At 34.3% G+C, this 21,868-nt stretch overlaps 2 protein-coding genes across 3 annotated transcripts; both read right to left on the bottom strand.

The window, feature by feature from the left end:
• Positions 1-210: 210 nt before the first annotated feature.
• Positions 211-9,480, bottom strand: LOC128178368 (vacuolar protein sorting-associated protein 54-like). The gene is made up of 26 exons (XM_052845491.1): positions 9,053-9,480; positions 8,654-8,919; positions 8,331-8,409; positions 8,182-8,216; positions 7,792-7,920; positions 7,325-7,467; positions 7,025-7,124; positions 6,767-6,909; positions 6,488-6,614; positions 6,128-6,235; positions 5,838-5,896; positions 5,459-5,555; positions 5,207-5,334; positions 4,841-4,976; positions 4,527-4,658; positions 4,335-4,384; positions 4,014-4,096; positions 3,861-3,896; positions 3,678-3,732; positions 3,359-3,464; positions 3,122-3,209; positions 2,788-2,909; positions 2,298-2,378; positions 1,957-2,064; positions 1,645-1,739; positions 211-534 (listed from the first exon to the last, which is right to left on the bottom strand). Exons 1-26 carry the CDS (start codon positions 9,324-9,326, stop codon positions 432-434), a joined length of 2,883 nt encoding a protein of 960 aa, XP_052701451.1. The 5' UTR covers positions 9,327-9,480; the 3' UTR covers positions 211-431.
• A 3,670-nt stretch (positions 9,481-13,150) lies between these two features.
• Positions 13,151-18,394, bottom strand: LOC128177894 (transcriptional adapter 2-beta-like). 2 transcript variants are annotated; one of them, XM_052844797.1, is made up of 17 exons: positions 18,160-18,393; positions 18,014-18,073; positions 17,608-17,708; positions 17,393-17,433; positions 16,807-16,857; positions 15,857-15,910; positions 15,455-15,558; positions 15,270-15,342; positions 14,992-15,148; positions 14,672-14,751; positions 14,494-14,565; positions 14,322-14,386; positions 14,153-14,214; positions 14,027-14,058; positions 13,746-13,831; positions 13,420-13,482; positions 13,151-13,289 (listed from the first exon to the last, which is right to left on the bottom strand). In XM_052844797.1, exons 1-17 carry the CDS (start codon positions 18,274-18,276, stop codon positions 13,167-13,169), a joined length of 1,341 nt encoding a protein of 446 aa, XP_052700757.1. In that variant the 5' UTR covers positions 18,277-18,393; the 3' UTR covers positions 13,151-13,166. The 2 variants fall into 2 exon arrangements, 1 of the variants encoding a protein (XP_052700757.1); XR_008242883.1 differs by lacking the exon at positions 13,151-13,289 and having other exon boundaries at positions 13,419-13,482; positions 14,153-14,209; positions 18,160-18,394.
• Positions 18,395-21,868: the final 3,474 nt, after the last annotated feature.

Below are 21,868 nucleotides of genomic sequence, written 5' to 3'. Positions count from 1 at the left end.
AAAGTCGGCCTCCTTAAATAGAATCACTGCCAGTTCACTCAGACTTTTTGATAAGTCTTTCAATTCGACAATCTACACAACTATATTATCTCTTTCTTTTTATTTCAAAAACTTGAAATGTTTCTGAGCTTATTGTACAATATAATACAAATTCATAGAGAGGTAGTTCCACATCCAATTCTTTCTCTTCGTTGAAATCCAACAAACTCATGTCAATAAATTATGTTTTATTAGAGTATACATATCACTGCCATAGATTATTTAAATCACAGACTTGGAAAATAAACATTTCATAAAATGCATAAAACAGCACAGTCTTCAATAAATAAAACACACGGCAAATGTGTAAAGAGAGCGAGTTTGATTCCACGGAATGCCCAGGGTTTGTTTATTGCACATAGAGAGGCGACTACTGACTGGGAGAAACGCTGTCACCTGATATCCCACACATCATTTGTATCCTGAGCCAGGCTCTCTAATCCTCGTAATGTCTTGAATGTTCCCGAGTAGAATGCAAGGTCGGACATCACCAGCCTAAAATCACAGAAAAGAGAATAAGTCCAGTGAGAAATTTCTTTTTGTTTTAAATCTCTATGTTTACATAACAAAATAAAACATGAAATACAGTAGGCCTATGTTAATGTTTTATGTAATTTAGACTGTTGTAACATGTAAATACAATGATCTGGTCATCAAAAGACAGAAACACAATAGTTCTCAAAGAAACAAGCATTCTGAGAGTATTGCATAAGCAATACACATCCCCTACCGGTTTGTATTATTCTATGAAAGCTTCCAAGCACACAACTATTTCAGAGCTATTGTAAACGAGATGTCTGCTTTAATCAGAGATAAAAGAACAGAGGAAATTAAAACTATATAGTTGATATAGAAATTAAGAAGGAAATAGGTAAAATAATACTCTTTATTTCATCTCTTGTAATTTCGCCAAGTCTATTCTTTATTCGCTGGTAAAACTTTGTGAAAACAATGCACTGTTATGCACAATATCATTTCTTACCGTCTTCTGTACCCCGAATCAAACCAAACAGTTAAACAGCCCAACCCGACAACGAACCAGATTGTAATAATAATACAAAAAACCCTGCCGATTAAATTTACAACACAATGCTTGACACTATTTTATAGAATTTATTTGTTTGTTAGAAATGATAAAAGGAATGGTACAGGAAAAAGAATGGTACAAGTAACGCACGATATTATTACTGACTACATACTGACCTCGTTTATTCAGTTACACACCGAACCCGATAACAAACCCGAACATCAAAAAAAATGGAATATAAAAAATTAATTTTCTCGAAAATATGTCAATCAGACGCTACAAAAGTGTAAACTTGATCTGTAGTTTGACATTTTGAAGCTGTTCAGCAAGTTTCATATTATTCCTCAAATGCATAAAGAAAAAAAGTGTGGAAAACTGAAGTGGGACAGACAGACGGACGGACAGACAGACGGACTGACGGACGCAGAGGAAAGCTATAGTCCCCTCCGGTGAAACCGGTAGGGGACTAATAACAGTAAGCAAAGAATAACAGCAGTCAATGTTAAGAGTTCTTTCTCATGTCAGGGGTCATGCCCTTTAATACTTGTTACAATATAGCAGCCAATCTGAGTACTGACCCGTGCTGAGGGCCGCCATTCTTGGAGACCTCCAGCGTGTTCAGCTGCTGAGCAACCAACTTCTTAAAACAACTGTTTATCCTCCCAAACAGTTCCTGTAACACAGAATAAACAAACAATAAAAAAAGTTGTTATGAACACTGCTGGTGTTTGAGTTTACAGGGAGCTAGAATGTTTTTATGATTGGTGTAAACTGACCTCTTGAATACTTTTATTTAGGAATTTCTTGATTTGTGGTTTCATTTAATTTTTTTCCAACCATAAAACCTGGAGAGATTTGTCACATCCTTAATAGATCAATAGGATACTGACCTTGACCTGATCAGCTGGAAGTATGTCAAGGACAGCCTCATGCATCTTGCTGATTTGTTTACAAATGGATCTAAAACACATTGATGGCATTGGGGCCTTCACTTCCCACTAAAAAAAGTTTGACATGTTAATATTAAAACACCATGCTTTCCATAATACATACATGTATACTGGTACATATATACAAATGACATTGTTATGTTTAAGGGTACTCCCTCAAAACAGCAAATGTACGCTATCAAATTTTAAAATACTTGGAAAAAATTTAAAAGTAAAGAATTTAAGGTCAGGTTTTAAGAAATGGCTTTGTCAGTGTGACTTTTGACCTGCATTATACTGACCTTTGACAGCTGTTGGGCTATGACAGCTTCCATGACACTCACAAGTTTGTTTGTAATTTCATTGATATGATCCGTGTAATCCTAAAAATCAGACACATGTAATACAACTATATACGCAGAGTCAATCAACACACTCCAACATCAATGAACATGGATTTATTCATCTTAGGTTTGGTTTGAATATATTTTATTGTAATATGTTTACAATGGGATCTGGCTCAAATTCTAAAACTTATTTAGCCCTCTCCCTATTCAATAATTTACATACAAATTTTTCAAAAGCAAATAAAATGTCATAAATACGTGTATAAATATAAAGATTCAAATAATTTACAATAAAGTTTTATATAGCACATTTTGATGCAAATGTAATTACATTATCAAAATCTTTTGGACTCTTTAATAAAAATGTGAACTAGGGAAAACAAGTGTTCATTCACCTTAGGTATCAGTTCATAGAATGAAGATACAAATAAATGATTTCACTGACCTTTTGTACCTGGTCCAGGTTTCTGAGCATTGATTTATTTTTAGACACAAGTTTTTCCTCAAAATGCTGGCGGACTTTTGGAATGAAGTAAACAACCAACTGCAAGCACCTCGATGCCAGGGCTGTAACAGATAAATTTATAGATAAGGTGAGAGAGAGAGACAGAGAGAGAGAGACAGAGAGAGAGAGAGAGAGATATATAAAGCATTCCTTTGTGAAACATCCCCCTTTTTTTTTTTTTACATACATGTACATGTATACAGAAACGATCTATAATTTTCAGCTTACGTTAACAAAACACGGAAATAATACAAGGGAGACAACGCTTGCTTACCTAAATTTTTTGTAGAGATGGTTTTTAGCCCCACAAGTTGCAGAGCACCGGCACCAAGAACCAACTGACAAGTTCTTGAGTTGAAAATCTACAACAATTGACATAAAGCATACAGGTTATAACATACTTAGATGATTGAATGGTAAAATAGAATTTAAATCATTAACCTTATTAAATATCCAACATATGACCTCAACTCATTTTCACTTCTCTTTGGTTAGTAAGTAAATGACCTACCTTGAAAAGGTCGACCAGTCTAGACATCAGGTCAGGGGCGGCCGAGGGAATGTTGTCCACACACTGACAATACTCCACCATCATCTTCATTAACATCAGCACAGTGCTGCAGGAAAAAGAACAAAATATCTGTCAACAGACAAACATCAAAACCATGATATGAGGCAGGAAAACCATCATCAACACTTGTGTGGGACTTGGTCGGTGAACATCATTCCCCAACTAAGTGTTACTGATTCCACTCACTGACTTGGTACCTCCCCTCCCCCACCCCCCCCAATTTAAGTGTTTATCTAACTCCACTGATACAAACACTCACCCCACGACAGCAAATGTCTGGGTCTCCACCACCAGCACTTCAGCAGGACCTTTCTCTGAAGACAGAAAATCAATTTATTAAATTTGCTGCACATGGATGTGTATCTGATAATAATAAAAGTTATGCATATACATGAAGTAAAAATATCAATTTCCATGTAATTGAATATCTATTCTATATTACCTGAGTCTGCTGTCCTGTCTGGTATGGTGAGCATGCCTACAAATTTAATATCTCAGTTTATTTTAGGTATAGTTGATTTAAAAAGGAAAACATTGCAGGTTACATAACTCAACATGCATGTTTCAATGTTACTGAACCTACAATCTGGCGTACCTGTGCGTGTGATGTGATTGACAAGTTCCTGGAACTCTGCAGGGACATCGGCCTGTCTCCATCGCTCATTATCCAGGATCAGGCTACAATCAACATCATACAACAATCACCAACTATCAACAAAAAGCAGTATACAAGTAGCATAGAGAGAGAGAGGACTCTGATGTTTTTATGGAGATGCATACTTTAATAGATTATTATAAAATCTGACTATGGAAAAAAAATAAAAACAAAACAAGATAAAATCAAATGGAAAAATTGATTCCAGTATACAACCAAGAATATACTAACATTAAGCATTTACTTTTCTTTCAAATTTACCTGAGTTTTGTACGTCTCTCCTCATGAAATCTGTTCACAAATTTGGAAGCCTGAAAAATATGTAAAAATTATAAATTTTAAAAATTCCTAAACAACCACCTGGTACATGTAGCTGTTGTACAGCAATAGTGCACAAAATGTGGGAGTGGATAATGAATTATAAATCTACATAAATCAGTTTCCTTCACTGACCTGTGACTGCAGACTAAATCTGAGGGACATACATCGACGCCCACTGATGGTCTCACAATCCGTCACAAACTTCTCTACCTCCCTGGACAGAGCCACAAATTCACTGGAAGACAAACGCTCCAGAAATCCATCCTTAAATAAGGCAAAACAAAGACCTTTAAATTAATTCACAAACTTTACAAATGTTTCAAATCAATAATCATTCGGAAGGTGTTATTACCAATCAATTCAAAATTAGATCACTAACAAAATTGCATTTATACACAGAATTTAATGTATTTATGCATTTCAATTTAATACAAGAATTAGATTACCTTTGACCTGGCTGTAATGACCTTGACACACCTATCATGGGCGTGGTCACATACAGCACACAACATCTCATTGAGTTTGGCCTGGACCGTGACGTACTCAGCCTCCGAGATCATCACGTCTGCCGCCTCCTCACTCCTACACATACATATAAGTCCAATCAAATCATTGAAATTACATTGTGCAAATAAAACTACAGCTTACTATGAATCTCTTCACTCATCCAGGTACACAACAGTCCAATTAATATATTAAACAAAAAATTTCCATTTACTGTGAGCCTCCCACCTCCTACTGTTCATATCAGTTTAATCAAACCAGTGCAACAGTGATATTTTTTTATTCCTGGCTCCCTGAAGCATACTTACACAGAGACATGGAGATGAGTGGCTTCACTCAGGAGACAATCCTCCTGGGTGGGGGAGGGTAGGGGGCTGGGGACCAGGGTCTTCCCTGCGGCTATCCCTATCACATCACTGATCACTCCATGGAATGTCTACAGTAACAACAGCAGCCATGCGGAACAGGATTACCGTACATGTATATCAACCCCAAATCATAGCTTGGGACAAAGATTAACATTTGTTAACTTTTCTGAAGTGAGTGATTAAATTGCTAACCTTTGCTCTTTTGAGATGCACCAATAAGTTAGAGAAGATTTGTTTGAGGAGATCCATCCATTGGGGATAATTTAACATTCTCATCTGATCTGCCAGGCTGCAAAGAATGACATTGATAAGTAGAATCAGATTTAAACTACAAGTTATAAACATATGGTTATAATATTTTATACTATATGAACATTTTATCTACAGTAGCTATGGTGTTTTTAAGATATAATACAACATAGTCATTCACACAGTTAAACAGGTTTAATTTACAACTGTAAAACATCAGTAATACATGTACTACTGATACAATTACAACAGCTTCACAGTTTAAATGATATCCAGACATAACAATACCAAGTCCATCCTGAGACACAACGCCAGTCCTTACCTGCCGACACTATCCTCTGTATCCACATTCTCAGCAACGGACACAGCCTCTACTACCGTCTACAATCAAATGTTCACCTTAATCATTTTACTTCCCTTTTATTATCATTAAAAATATGTACCTAGATGAGTTGTATATGCATGTAAGTTCAGTGATGATACATGTTTATGCCAATTACAGTTCTGTATTTGAATAATTTCTGTTTCCTTTACAATGTCTTAATTTGTTCATTAGTGACCGTGACAAATTTGAAAGCTATCTAACATAAATGTATTCCACTTGGTACTGACCTGTTTAACAATGGCCTTGACCGCTGTGAAAGCCTCCTCTCTATAAACATCTACAAAGTTAAAACGGCTCTTCCTCAGCATTCCAAACACAAGGGATACAATCTTCTCCTGAAAGTAAAAATGCAAAATGACAAACATATTCTGTATATCTTATTAATGATGGAGCAGACTATATCACAGAAAACAAACATAAGGCTCAAATAAAGTTTTCAAAATATATTTTGCTGTTAAGACAGGCAGTTGGTCACATAGTAAATAATGCAGTGGTCATAAGTCTCCCATTAGTTTAGACAAGTACAAGTAGTGGCTACAGTTACAATGAACCTGCAGATATAGGTTTAAGGTGAGACTCTGACATACCTCTTCCATCAGTGGCTCAGTATCAGCGATTGGTCGATTTAGGTCAGAAGACACACATTTCCCAAAATCCTCCTGTAACATCCTCTCTATGATGTTCTCTAACTCAGCTAACTGGGAACCAAGATGTCTACAGGGGTATAGACAGAAAATATAATATTGTATGTACATGTACACTCTTACTATTGTACAAGAATAAAAGAAAAACAATGTGTGGACATTACTACTAATGTACCTGAATATACGTTTATCTACATGATACTTCCAGATTTTGAGGTTTACCTGAAGCTATGTACCCCTGCCAACTCCTGGGTCAGGACTTCCTGGGTGGTGGAGATGAGATCTAGGGCCCCCACAAACTCTTGAGTGGACAGCAGTAACTGTATAGTAGGCTGTGTCTGGTGAACAGTGGCCATTAACTTCAGCTGTAATGCATTGTATTAACACATACCATCCATTAACCCATTGACTAAACCACTGAACATATGTTCAACAATCAATGCAAAACTTCCTTAACATGAATATACTCATTATACTGACCTTATTATGAAGATTGACATAGTTCGCCCTGGTCTGAGATAGCTTCATTATCTTCAGTGACCCCAGGGTCAGCAGCTCATCAATACACTGGATCTTGTCCCTGCAAAAAGAACCCATCTTATTACATGTATGTACTATCAAATTAAGATGTTTGAATGAAAAAAATGCTCCTGCATCATTTTTATGCTATAAACGAATTCCTTTGATTCAATTTTTGTACCATGTACCAGTATTGGTATATGAAATTGAAAGAGCGCCATTAATACAGTGCCACATCTGCAGTGCTATGTGACTCAGTACCTCAGCTGCTTGATGGACTGACAGGTTTTCAGCATATTTTCCTGTAGCACGTCATGAGATGACACCGCTTGGAAGAAGGCGTCTGACTTGGTGGAGATCTGCTTTGCTATGTGGACCTCCACGATGTCCAAGTAGTAACTCAGCTGAAACAATCACAATCTTATCAACTCTTTGTTGAAGTCTGTACAAAGAAACACTGGAGAAGGGAACTGATTGTAAGAATCCTGCAGTAGTTAGTAGCTTCTAAACTCTGTTGTCATATTGCTGAATCTCTACTCAAAGTAGACAATGATTCAACAAATACAAATTCATGTGTATGTGAGACTCTTTCTTTGTTTTATTTCGTACAAACATTGTTATTGGTATCTATTAAGTCTTTGAATCCATTATATTTCCACCTCTGTAGAAGACTGAAGCTTTGAGGTGGCTTAAACAATAACTTCTTTATAACATATTTATGTACTTACCTTCTCCTGTAAAAGCTTAGAGGATTGGGAGGATCCTCCATTTTTCTGACAATCTTCCACTTGTGTCCATGGAAATACTGCATTGAATGTGTCTGTGTTCTCAAGGTCAAAGTTTGACAGCATGAACAACTACCGAACAAAATAGGTCAAACTGCACTACAACATTGTATATATACTTTGTATACATATATGAGTATAACTATAAGTACATTAACCATGAAAACAAAGCAATAAAAATTGCAATGAAATTGACTTTGTTGTTGTTCTTTGTATAGAATATACAAGGAACAATCAAAGTTCTATTATTTTAACTACTCTTTGAGTCCAAGATGCAAGGAATAATCTCATCTGTATTGTTAAAATTATTCTTTGGATTTTAATATACTCTACCTTAGGAAGCTGCTGAAGTTCAGCTCTGTTCTTTTCTACAAGAAGGAAATAAATGACTGTTACAACATAGCACAGTATGCACAACAAAATAAAAACTAATAAACTAACAGGTGAAGTTAAATGTTACCTTAGATGTATATGACACTTACCCATTTGTTGTAAAAATGTTTCTCCACCAGGGGCTTCTTGCTCGATTTGATTTTTATATTTTGCATATCGTCTGTATCTCTGTAAATAATGTATAATACATAAATAGATATAATATTCCTTAGAATCATGTTAAGTACTAAACAAACCAGGTGGTTTGTTTATCTTTATTTTTTGTTTAACAAAGGCAAAATGTTAAAATCAATTTTACTGTTCTTGTGAAAATTGTATTAATCATGTCAATAGTTCATACACATCAATGATAAAATAAAAACACACAAACACTATTTCAATGCTTTTAAGAGAAGATAGTTTCCAACTGTACCTTTGAAATTCTGTGCTTATATTTTTCAAAATATTTTCTATCAATATCTGGGAGATAGCGTGATTCTGGAACATACATCTTCTCATAGAACTCTTGGCCCCAGGTTTTGGTGAAGAAGTCTGTCTCTCTCTTGACTCTAAGAGGGTCATTAAGAGCAGCAGGGAGGTTCACTTGTGAGTCAAAAACAGTCCATCTGTGCTGGTCATGGACAACAGAAGGAACAGAGCCCGGGGGAGACATCATCAAAGAATAACTATCTTGTGTCTCTGAAAAATATTGAAAAACATATTAATACATTGTCAACATTTATATTCAGATTGTCTAAGAAGTATCTGATTTTGCATGAATACCCATACATCTGTGAGTTATCTGGATGTGAATAAAAGCCCATGTATATACCTGATCTCTTTCTGCCAGAGGCCTGGACATGGTCCCTTGCTATGTGGTTTTCATAGTCCATATCACTTACACCCTCTAGTGGTAATGATGGGCAAATGTTGTTTGGTCCATACCTGCATACATATGACCCTCCTTCTTTTGAACAATGAAATTCCCGTAAGTGTCGAGCGAATTCCCGAGAAGATTTACACTGAAGAGAACACAGTTTGCAGTTCTTCCAAGGGGATGCCAACCCTTGGTGATGTGACCCTGTGTAGGCCGGCTCATGAGCCATGACCGAGGATCATTTATTCTGACGGTCCGAGGCAAGAGTAAACCACACAGCTTCAGTACCTCATTCTCGGAAAGAAGGATATCACATACTGATATAGTTATCTGGCCTTAGGTTTTCTGTTGACAAACCAGACGGTCGGTCCAATCTGAACGTAGTTCCGGTAAAACTAAAATACAAAATGGATAGGGGAAATAGGGGAATTCGTAATTCCGTATCTCAAAATAGAAAAACTACTTTCACATTCATTGGTTAGGTATATCTTAAGTCGTAAGATTTTTATTGTTATCCAATTCTGTGAAGACAATGGTTTACGATATTATTTTAATTCAGTGTATTATTTTTTTTTTGGGGGGGGGGGGCTAGTAACAATGTGAATTAATTTCCATTTCTACAATAAATTTAATACTGTATTACTATTTTTCAAAGTAGTAAGACTAATGCAGGCTAACATTTCCTTGGAGCAAAAGGAAATAAAAGTTTTAAAACACTTATTATGCTTAAACATGTTAAATATCTTCATTCTCTTTTGGTTTACAAAATGAATGTATATTATAATTTGAGGCAGGGACGTATATTAGTATTATACGTCCCTGTTTGAGGACACCAGAGGACGTATCAACTAAAGCTTTCATGGTAATTTGGTTTATGTCTTTACTAATGTTTATTCCTACATGTTCATAAGGTGTAAAAGCAGAATATTCATTGAGGATTTAATTTCGTTTTGTTGGTAGCATTTATGAACGAAATTATATCTATGTACGAATTTGATAAATATAGAGCTCATATGTAGTGCATTTTAGAGATCACTGATACCACGAGATTAAATCCCAACAAAATTTTAAATAAACAAATATATGCTTTCTCAGTGCACTTCTCAAAAATTTAGCTTTTGGGACTAAATTGGGCACAATTCCTGTCTTGCTCATTGACAACTTTGTACATGGAAAATTAACCCCCACACAACATCATTAAATAATTCAAAACTCTCAACAGTTAGTGTTTTGATAGAATTTAATCAAGCAAACGTTCATTGTGAACAAATTAAATCTCATCTGATGAGATCTCACTCATCAATCTTTCAGTGAAATCTCAAAATATTCTACATCAACCATACAAAATCCATACAAAATAAATTACACAAATTACTAATAAAAAACACACCCATATAAAACCATTTATACAATGATAAAATCTGTATTGATAGTGAATAAAATCATCTACTCTGTCTCTCATCCAGATGCTTCAATTATTCTGTGAAAAAAATGTAATCAGTAACACTCAATGTAATTATGAAACGGCCATTTAACATTCATTGCAAAACTTTAGAAGATCAGAAATTTGATACAATATCAGTTCTTGATTCCAAGTTCCAACTGAATTGCACAAAATTATCAAAAACTGAACACAAAAGAAATGCAGTTACAAGTAAGAATCTATTTCCTGGACGGAAAAATGATAAAACTTAAAGGGTACCTGCAGTGCCGGTCAATTTTTGATATAATTGAGATCTATGTGTAAAAACATCATCCTGAAAATTTTACAACGATCGCATAAGTAGTTTTCGAGATATTTGGGGAAAACCCGATTTCACACCTGAACGAGTTTTGAATCAAGCCGTTTTGGCGCGAGATGAACTGTGACGTCACGGGGTCAACGCCGCTGTATGAGAAACAGGAATATCGTATGAAAACTGTTCGTTTTCTTGCATTGTTTAATCGATATATGAATATTTTTTTCTGTTATTTTGTTTCCGTATCAACCCTGGATGACTAATTATACTGTCGTTTGAGTTTAACCCGTATTTTATCGAACAAAAATGCCGAATTTGGACAATTGTTTGCTTCATGAATTTCGTCAAATGTGTAACACATTTTACATATAAATGCACACCATATGTAGCAAAATGACAATTAATCAAAGCATTATTGGTATACGAAACATATTTTGTTAATATTGTCATTCTTTCGAATGATTTCTCAGTGAAATTATTAACTGATTATAATAATAATATTGATGATACATAATGATATTTCGTAAAAGGTAACTCGGGGTCTATTCCTCGTATAAGGCATAACATTACAAATGATGTCGCCCGATTATTCAATAATATTGATATCGGACCAATAACAATCAAAATAGTATGCATTCTTTAACAAACAAACACGGGATTATAAACGGATCAAGGCGAAAGTCCAAGATGGCTGCATGCGTGATTATGTCTGTCTCGTATTCTTTTAAAAATACGATAATGGAATTTAATTTTACATTTATTTACATCCTTTGTCAAAATGTTCCAGTTTATTTAGATTTCATAATGATTCGTTGTCAGTATTACAATTTAAGCTATACGGAGTTATAAAGCGTTTAATTGCTGACCATAGCGCTCGAAAAGAAGTTGCACTTTATTAAATAACAAATTATAAATCCGAAATAATTACTTGATCACATAAAAAAGGTTTCAATTGCAGAATTGTAAATTTTTGTCATTATTTAAGTGATAAGATAAGTAACAATAAAGGCATTTACTTTGAACATTAGTTTTACTATTCAATAGTATCATGCATGCTTCTTTAATCACTGATTGTCGGACTATACACATGTTTTAGCTGACGAATGCTTGATTTTACACAGTCTAATTTATTTTTCTGTTTTATCTTTTAACAATTGAGTAGCTAATTATACACAAATCAATTTACCAGTCTAGAGGTGTGAAACCCTCTCTTTGTTCACCAGACTCGTGAACCATGTGTATACATACCCCAGATACACGTGTGTCTGGAGCAGTGGCTTCGTTAGTTTACCTGTTTACCTGTGTCATTATCTCGGATCACTCGTGTGTGAAAGGATATTATGTAATCAATAAAATGAATAATGAACATAAATTTGCCCATGTAAGCGTTTTAAGATATCGTATTCATCGGTAAAAAGGCGACGAGAATAACAAATTTTAAAATCGTTTAAAAAGAAATCAGATTGTAATAAAAAAATAACGGATACAAATTTCTAGATCTACAATACTTAAATTAACAAAATACGTCAAAACATCAGACCTATATCAATCATTTTGGCTGAAAAATCGAATTTAATTTTTATAGCTTTGTAAGGAAATTTCCGTCGTGTTGACCTCGTGACGTCACTTCCGCTGAAGCCTCGTTATCGCCTAATTCTGTTTTCTCTTGATTAGATTTCCCAAAGCAGGTAAAAATAGCCACTTTGAAGGGGCGTAACTTCATTATTTTTGCACCGATTTCGATGCGGTTTTTTGCATTAAATTTTGGTAAATAAACTTTTTAACATATGTTTCACATCGGCTGGGCTGCAGGTACCCTTTAAGAGTGGAAATAATACAAGTGGTATAGGTATGTATGTACAGTACGTCAGTACAATACACCTATACAGTCCATCAATTACAGTATAGAGATTGACCTGTTCAAGCTCTCCTTGCTTAGCTTACAAATTCTCAAAATGCCTTACACAAAGTTAAAGTCTCCTATGGTCAACACAGACTTAATCGTTTTGTACATTGTCTAATGAAGATACATGTATAAATTTCTGTTACACAGAATATTTTCTTCAGCACACATCCTTTCACACAATAATTCTCTCCCCTTTTTCTGACTACAATTCACTTAAATCAATCTAAGTCAGAACTCTAGATACCATCCTGTCTTCAACAATCAGTTATCTGTAAATGGAATTCTTGTCTCCCACAATGTACAATAAACTGGAATATCTCAATCAATGAGCTCAGCTGTTCTGTGTGCGTTACTTTGGTGGTGGGACTCTCACGTGTGATATTTCCTCCGGTGGTGCAGTTCGCTTATTGATGTGGTCCTATCCTCACACCGCCATTATCCACCCATTGTCTGTCAGGAAGCTCATGATTTTCCGCCGGTGGGTTTTATCCAGCCCACTGGGGTAGCGGATCTTTACTGGTATACCTTGACGACGCTGTAGGTAATCCTACAACACAACAGTCAAAAATATAAAAAAATATTTTTCTTTGAGGAAAAGAAAAAAATGAAACTGTTCTAAATATTGACTCATGCAGTAAAGACCCATAATAAACCCTGTCCCTCGGCCTTTGACCTACCTTGATTATACAGGTCTTGATGGTCATATAGTTGGCGGGGGTCATCCCAATGGAATTACAGAGCTGTAGATATAGAAACAAGAGAGTATAATCAGAAACTGACCTTTGATTAACCAATCACAACATACATATAGAACTAATTTGACCATTCTTAATATGATAAAGCATCCACAAGTCTTTTTTTTTGTTATGAGAATCAAAGTACAAGAAGAACAAATAAATAAAATTTTGTTTGAAAGTCTCATAAACCTATATATTGAATTAATGTTATGTTATATAAATTCTAATACTATATTACCACAACTTATCAATATAAAGCATCATACCTTCTTCTCTCGCTCTGAAAGCATGCCATAACTTGGCAGTATGGACATGTCCTTCATCTCATTTTCATCCCCTTCATCTTTTAGCCCTAAAAATGCAGATAAATATACATGTATAAACATACATGTACTAACATAATGTATCATACAGATCATCGTCTTTCACACCAAGTGGTTACAAAAAAATGACAAGAGGTGTGTACTTTTTATAAAAATAAAAAAAACTCCATCATGTACAACTGTAGATCAATTATATGAAAAATTTACACAATGTTAAGACTTACCTTCGTCGTCGATGAGTATATCTAATTTTTCTCTGCAAATTGAGAAAGAAAAACATTATTACTTTTATTTCTGATATTCAATAAAAGTAAAAATAAGTATGAAATTCTGAACAAAGAGAAACTCACTCGATACCGCCGGCGGCTTTTTTTGAGACCATTGACACCCTCTTTATTGGGGAGGAACTGCCCTAGGGGAAGAGGTACAACATTTCCTGTTAGCATCACAGTATAGCAAAAAACTTCCACCATAAGTTATCACATTTACTTGATCATACACAAAGCAAATAAAACTCACCAATTTCTTCTTATTTTCTCTCTTTTTCTCTCGCTTGTAAAGTTCATCTTCATAATCATCCACTTCTGAAATTATGTTAAAGAAATTATAAATTTATAACAACATGAGTTTCTCCCCTTTAACAAAGATATAATTGACGATCCTTCACATTAAACTATCAAAGGGAATTTACCATCCATTTTGGTAATTCCACTCTCTCTGTATTTCCAAAGTTCAGTGATTCTAGCCTTCAGCTCTTTCTCTTCTACAAAAATGAAAAAAAATTCAAAATATAAATAAAACTATTATCTCATACATGTACATAAGGAGCAAGTGAATTGTTCTGTAGAAGCTGTCAATCATTTATTGACCTTGACATTTCTCTAGAAATTCTTCATGCTCGGCTGAGGATTGGAACTGAGCATATACTTTCATCTTCTCTTGGAATTCTCTGAAAAAATCATAATATGAAAACAATCATTATCCAGTAAGCATTTCAGCTGAATAAGTCACATTACATCGACTTCTGATACATGTAAATGTGTAATTCAGTCTATATAAAACTGAAACATATAAGTGTGTAATTCAGTCTATATAAAACTGATACATATAAATGTGTAATTCAGTCTATATAAAACTGACTCTTTTGCACAAGGCCTCAAATACCTTTCCAAGTAGAAATAAAACTTACTTTTCATCTTTTGATGTGCGTTTTTTGGGGGTTTGAGATTTGGGTTTAATGAGTGATGCGGCAGCTTGAATCAGGTTGTATTCCCGGGCGATGCGTTTTCTTCGTTCTCGTTCTTTTAATCGCGTTCTGTATCTGTCCACCTGAACCAACTTTACAGCTGTTCAACGAATAAATATAAAGAGAAGTCAAAATTTAAGAATGATGAATATATGTTTACCTGTACAACAACAGGTGGTGTTACATCCAGACCAGTATTTCAGAAGGAAATGTTTGCTTACCTATGTCTAATTCATCATCATCATAGTTGTTGGCCAAACTACTTATCACAGTTTCTGCTTCATTATCGTGTTCCTAAAAACACAAATAGAAAAAATAATTATTGTTCACCGAATTTTGTGAATCCCATACAACATTGCACACTGCACTAAACATTCCCCCAAAAATCAACTAGACCCACACTTACTCTTTCAAAATCGTCCCTGAACGGCATATATCCCAAATCATGCTGCTCCTGGATGCTGAGTTCGATGGGGCTGATGGGGGTGGTTATACTGGGGGACAGGGGACCTACAACACACCATCAAAACATCAACGGTCATATACAGCACCTTTCAATATTACAAGAGACCAGGGATTTATTAATTAAATCCTTTCAATCTTTACAATTTGTTTTTTAAATAACGGTGTATCCAGTCGAACTTTTGTGTAAATAGAATAAAGTAGTACAGAATGAATTTAAACAAGATATGAGAGGGAGCACAAAATTTAATTAATACAAGACAGGAGAGGTTAGACAGCCAAGAATGAATTGATGGAATAATACACGACAGGAGAGGGCGAGAGACTGGACAGCCCCGATACTGACCTCCCTCTGGGCAAGAGTGGTCTTTGACTGGGCTCTTAGTCAGCACTATGGTTTCTGTAAGATAGCAAGTTGGATAGATATTTAAGTCATAATAAATAGATACAGACAGGGAGTCACAAAGTCTAACACAGATAACTCACATAAATAACAAGTTACTCAGATTACAAGTCACACAGGCACATAGATGGCAGGTAACATACAAATGTTAAAATAGATCATTCCGTATATCAGGTTTTTTCCGCGTGTATCCAATTTCCGCCTTGTACGCGGCGATTTTTGAATCGCAGAAAATAAATCAGCGTAAATTTGATACAAAAATTCTTCTTGTAATAGAGTTCTCTTTTGCCATATAAGTAAAATTACAGTGAACTGTGTTAAGCTTAGTTAGAGGTAGAAATTGCGAGATAGGAGGACAAGTATGAAAGCCTCGTTGTTTATTTAATTATCCATTGACAACCGAATTAAAATGAACACTTCCTTGCTTAAACCGATGTCTAATTATAGCTGAGCTACTAGTATATGTAATGGTACATGATCTAATGATCCATGATTGTTTACGTCAGTGTAATAATTGTCGGTAATTATTTCACATTGCAGAAATCGTGTAAATGGTCTCTTTTGTCCGAATATTTCATTTTTAAGAGTGACAATTTAGATATTTTTTTCCGCATTACTCCACAGGTTTACACAATCATGGATTATATTTTCGACTTTGAAATAGTGAAAATTTGATTCATGAAAATTTTATATATATACCTTTCTAGCTTCTCATTCATGGAAAAAACATGATACAGAAAAAAACTGATATATGGTTTTATATTCTCTGATAGTTTTAAATCAACCCTGAATTCTTTAAAACTGTTTCTTTTTGTTATTTTAAAAGGACTCAATGTTCTAAATAGGATGAAGCATTTAAATTCTAAACCTCCTATAGAGAAGCTTTTCCTTACCCCTTCCAATACTTCCATTGACATAAAAAGTCACATAATGATCTTGACACTCTGCAAAAAATAATGGAACATGCATAAGTAAAAAATTACTTAAAACAAAAACCACTAAACATACATTTATTTTATAAATGGAATATTTAAGATCCATAATTTTTGGGTGGCTTTGAAGATTAAGAAAATCTGGGTACTTCAGAAATGCATAAATCTGATTTTTTTTCATAACAGTAAACTATCAAGCCATTATAATGGAGATATCCACCAATGTTGCTGTTGCATTTCACAAAACCTTACAAATTTGTAAATATGTGTATTTTCAGAATGTTCTTGATCTATTAAAAATATTGAAACCTTTTTTTTCTCTTTCATATTGTTTCTATTCTATCTAAATATATTCTACTGATACTGAGGTGAGATATATGTTGGCCTTAAGTAAAAATTTACCATTTTCTATAGATATATTTGTCACAAGTTATTCTAAAATTTATATATTTTTTTTTGCAAGGATAATCCAGGCAACAATGTGACCTGTACAGTGGTGATTATATTTATCATTATTGTTAATATGTTGATTAATTCACTGAAATACCTTCTGCTGACCGAGATTCCACATGGCTGGCTACGTCATCCCTTTAATATAAAAAAAATTAGCTTATTATTCAAAAAGAGTTAAGCTATTGCCATCCCCCAGAATATTCAAAGAGTAATGATAATTACCATAACTTTTGGTGCAATATTTCATCAACTCCATTGCAGTAATTAAAAACTGCCTAATAAACTCTGAATCAATTCTTAAAGACTTGCCAGTTTCCAAATCCATATTGTTCCACTGCATCTAGCAGCATGGTCTCCTCCGCTAGACTCCATGCCTTGGTTATGTCAAATGCACCGACAGGGCTATCATTCTGTAATGCAAATGAATTTTATGGTGAATTGTTTTTTATTAAATCATTTTTTAAATTCAATTTTATATAAAGAAAAAATAATAATCTGTTTTTATACATCTCAAGAATGTTCATACAAGTTTAAACAATAAACAAATCAAGATAAAAGTTTGAGCCATTTAAGCTAACATGCTTGCTACAATAAAGTAAAAAGAAAACAATTCTGCAGTTCATTAACATTTAAATCAAGGAATGTACATAAAAGAAAAAAGTTACTTTATGTGGCTACCATAGATGGAATTTGACACCTGAAAACGTACACTTACAAAAATTTTGTAACTGTGGTCCCTTTTATGTGTCCCGAGTTCTGCACCGCATGAAAAACACTGTAAATAAGACAGTAAACAGATGAATCACTTTAATAAATTTAAATAACCCGCGAATTCTATAAAAAGCTGTGACGTCAAAATACCTGTAAACAAAGGTCAATGTCGAAACATTCAGCACACTGCGCTCTGTACCCCGAAATATCACTTTGGCAATAACTACATCGATATTTAGCCATCTCGATGTGGTCTTCGATATTCATATATATTCCATAAGTAAATATTTCGGGGGGAAGCAACAAAAACAAACATAAAATCGGCCTCCTTTACTGCCTACTCCCCATCTTTCTCTCGTATAGCATTGTGACGTCAAATTTCCCATAATGCCACACAAACTTCCTTACGCTGAGCGTCGTGTTGATTCACGGCATTTCCTTGTATTTTCGAGGGATTAGGATAGGGAGTGTGGATATCACATGTCAAAATTTACTTTTAATCGTTGTTTCTTCGGAAAAATATTGAAAGAAACGAGTTTATGCCCGTGGGCTCAATAGCTCGCCAAAGTTGGCCTTCTTACTTTTAGCTTACCTGTACATTTAACGTCAAAATTAATCACTTTCCAGATCAAGCTATCATATCTATAATTAAATGTATGGTTCTTAATTAGTGAATAGCAAATATTAACTTTTAAAGGTTATTGCCAACTGTTTTATTATTGGATAAAATAATCTGCCCCTGTGAATTGTTGTCATCTACATAGAAATATATTAATTTGCCTACATATTTATAACTCTGTCCCGAGTTTTTGCTTCCACCACTTTTTGCTTGATATTTCAATAATAGTAAATACCTTTGTACTCAAACTACGTTCACCCACTTATATGAAAAACGTCCAGATTATTTGTATTGAAACGCCCCTCTACCGCTTCTGGTTTCAATACACATCCCGAAATTGAAAGTCTACGGAGATTTTGCATTGCAACAGCCATTAATAAGCCCGGATGATAACGTTAAAAAATTGCGCGATGTATTCCGAGTGTATTCCGAATGGAGAAAAAGATGTAGACATTCCCCATTATAAATCTCCGTAAGGAATCTGTTTTCGTTCCTGTGAATTTTTCTGAGTGGAAAGGGATAACTATCTTGGATATATTCCCTTTTTTGATTTCAACTGTATTTCTTTCACAGGTATGTGTAATTTTATTAAAAATCATCAAAAAGCGATGGAAGCAATAACTTGGGACAGACTATAACATTGGTAAACCAAGCCCCTATGCAATCCACTCTATCTGGTCCATGTCATTGTCTCTTTATTCTTGTGTTTAAAAGCGTTCAAGTGATTTAAGGAAGCTGGGTGACCATAAGAGATAAGTTAATTAACACGACTCCAAAAAAAGTATATAATGGCAATTAACGGCGTTTTGAGATAGTAATTTGAAAGAACATTAGTCATATTCAAGATGCGTATTAAAACCGTACAATACTGTAAATGAATTACATTTGGCTGTCATTCCTTTTAAGTGTTGTTGGTGGAATGTGGCTCCCGCTGAATCAAGGACATCGCTAAATGCATGCATGCAAATACATATATGCATAAAAACAGGACTATTCAGGAAAACGCGAATTCAAATCAACGCAAACTTGTTCAATAACTATTTTCTGCCAAATACCGTTCACGCAAAATATAAAACTTTTATAGTGTACATGTATTTGATCATCACTCTGGCTATATAAGTACTGTACCTCAACTATTTCAAAATATTTCAGGGCTCCTAGCTATATACGACAATTTCAAAGTGAAATAGTAGGGTCTGACTTTAAATAGTCAGACTGTTCGATGATAAAATTCATTTATTTATCTATTTTTTTTTTTTGAATGGTAAAAAATTAACATTACATAAAATGACCTAAAATATTTAAGAACTCAATTAAAATATATGAGGTGTCATGCGCGGATCCAGAAAATTTTTCCAGGGGGGGTCCGAAGGATAATTGTGTTTGCCAGGGGGGGGGGGGGGGGTCCGAGGCATATTTTCGCGATAATTTTACTATGAAAATTTAATAAATTTTCATTTTCCAGGGGGGGTCGGGACCCCCCCCCCCCCCCCCCGACCCCCCTCTAGATCCGCGCATGGGTGTAATGAAGATGGAAGAACGGTTTGGCCAGTACTCAAAACGTCGCTGCCTCATATACATGGAGGATACATTCCGTAATGAATTGACTAGAAAACAAGCTAGCAAGAAGAAATTAATATTGTTTGAATTACATCGCTCTAAACAAGGTCTTATTTTCGCGCAAATGACTATAGTACATGATTCACTTATCGCTAACTATAATTAGCCCACTATACATATTGTTTTTATTAATTAACGATAACTTTTTGACAAGTTGCGGATCAACTCTGAACAATTAATGTTGTATCATATGGGCTTCCTCGATGTGGAAAGCATGTTGCTAAAATTTATATGAGAAGTAGATTGCCGTAAGCGAGACTCGTCTCTGAACTTTTATTTATTTAATTATTTATTTATTTCACTATTTACTTATTCATCTAAACATGAGTGTGTGTTGGGCAAACATGTGAATCTGAATTAATTATACATGTACTTGAAGTTGATGCATCAGCAAGGAAACTATAAAAAAAATTTACCAGACCTCAAAACTTGAGACATGATTTGTTATCATGATTCTCCTCTGTTTAAAATATGCTTGTGTATATTTTTATGGCACAGTAATAAGTTAACGTGACTGACCGCCTATAAGACGATAATTACAGAACAAACTCGCGATTTCAATCAACAATGTCTGCCGTCATTATTTTGACGTTGACTTTTTAGACGCTTGACGTTACACTAAGTATTTTAAAACAAACTTCACAAAAATCCTCGTTAAATCGGCAAAAAAAACTTATATAAGAAAAAGTTTGGTATTATTGTAAACAAACCAATATATAAATAAAATAACAGAAAAAAGATGGTGAATTTATTTTTATAATAATGTGAAATTTTGACCTGAAGGGCCTTTTTCTCATGACTCCAATCAAATCATTCTTTGAGTATTATGAGGCGATCATTATGGTCAGGCATGATTATATCAAATAAAGTGCTTTATGATAGATTTGATCAGTCCCCGGCCGCAATGATCCCTTATTACTTATATATGTATACTTTTCAGCAAATGTTCGAATAAATATGATAAAAACCGCTTGCATGCGCCCCATCAGTACGCCATTTGCATCATTGATGAAATGTATTGAACTACACGTTACAAATTTGATTCTTATAGTGTATTAATCACAGAGACACTGGCAAAGGCATAAAGAGGTACGATTATACGATATATACGATTTCGCTGACAATATATTGCTTTTGCAAACAATAGACATTTTATTCAATGTTATACAATATTTTGTTAAAATGCAAGTCAAGAAACGCAAATTGCACAATAACCAGGTTAAAAGAGTCTATTAAATTATCTTGCATGACATCATTAAAATCTTTGGATTTTGTTAGGGATATACGAGGGTCAATCAAAAAATACGAAGACTTTTGTCATAGCTATGTTACTTAACGTCATATCATTACTAAATTTGGTAGACATAATTTAGCAATAGTTTCAGACAATTTGCAAGAAAGAAAGTTAATAAATTTCTTTATTTCTAAGAATTATTTAGAATTTAATCCTGCAAAAATGAGGTCACGGCGCACGGTCAAAATTTGTGTTATGTCAACAATAAACCATATAATTTTGAAAGTATTATCTCTATAAATTTGACTTAAAACCAAATTATATTCAAACTTCAAATTTAGTATAGTCATGGTATTCTATGTACCAAATAATGACGGGATATATTG

This window comes from Crassostrea angulata, chromosome 3, assembly GCF_025612915.1.
Source record: "Crassostrea angulata isolate pt1a10 chromosome 3, ASM2561291v2, whole genome shotgun sequence".
In the NCBI taxonomy this organism is placed as follows: Eukaryota; Metazoa; Mollusca; class Bivalvia; order Ostreida; family Ostreidae; genus Magallana; species Magallana angulata.
Note: the sequence above shows the minus strand (reverse complement) of the source record. Positions and strands in the feature narration are given on the sequence as shown.

What these genes read in the sequence shown, in the direction of transcription:
- LOC128178368 (XM_052845491.1), bottom strand. Translation starts at nt 9,326, where the DNA reads ATGGCTCATGAGCCGGCCTACACAGGGTCACATCACCAAGGGTTGGCA. An exon ending in CAATCACATCACACGCACAG is followed by an intron (nt 3,897 to 4,013) that starts GTACGCCAGATT and finishes TTAAATTTGTAG; the next exon opens with GCATGCTCACCATACCAGAC. An exon ending in AATGGCGGCCCTCAGCACGG is followed by an intron (nt 535 to 1,644) that starts GTCAGTACTCAG and finishes CTGTGATTTTAG; the next exon opens with GCTGGTGATGTCCGACCTTG.
- LOC128177894 (XM_052844797.1), bottom strand. Translation starts at nt 18,276, where the DNA reads ATGAATATCGAAGACCACATCGAGATGGCTAAATATCGATGTAGTTAT. An exon ending in GGAATCTCGGTCAGCAGAAG is followed by an intron (nt 16,858 to 17,392) that starts GTATTTCAGTGA and finishes TATTTTTTGCAG; the next exon opens with AGTGTCAAGATCATTATGTG. An exon ending in TGATGATGAATTAGACATAG is followed by an intron (nt 15,149 to 15,269) that starts GTAAGCAAACAT and finishes TTCGTTGAACAG; the next exon opens with CTGTAAAGTTGGTTCAGGTG.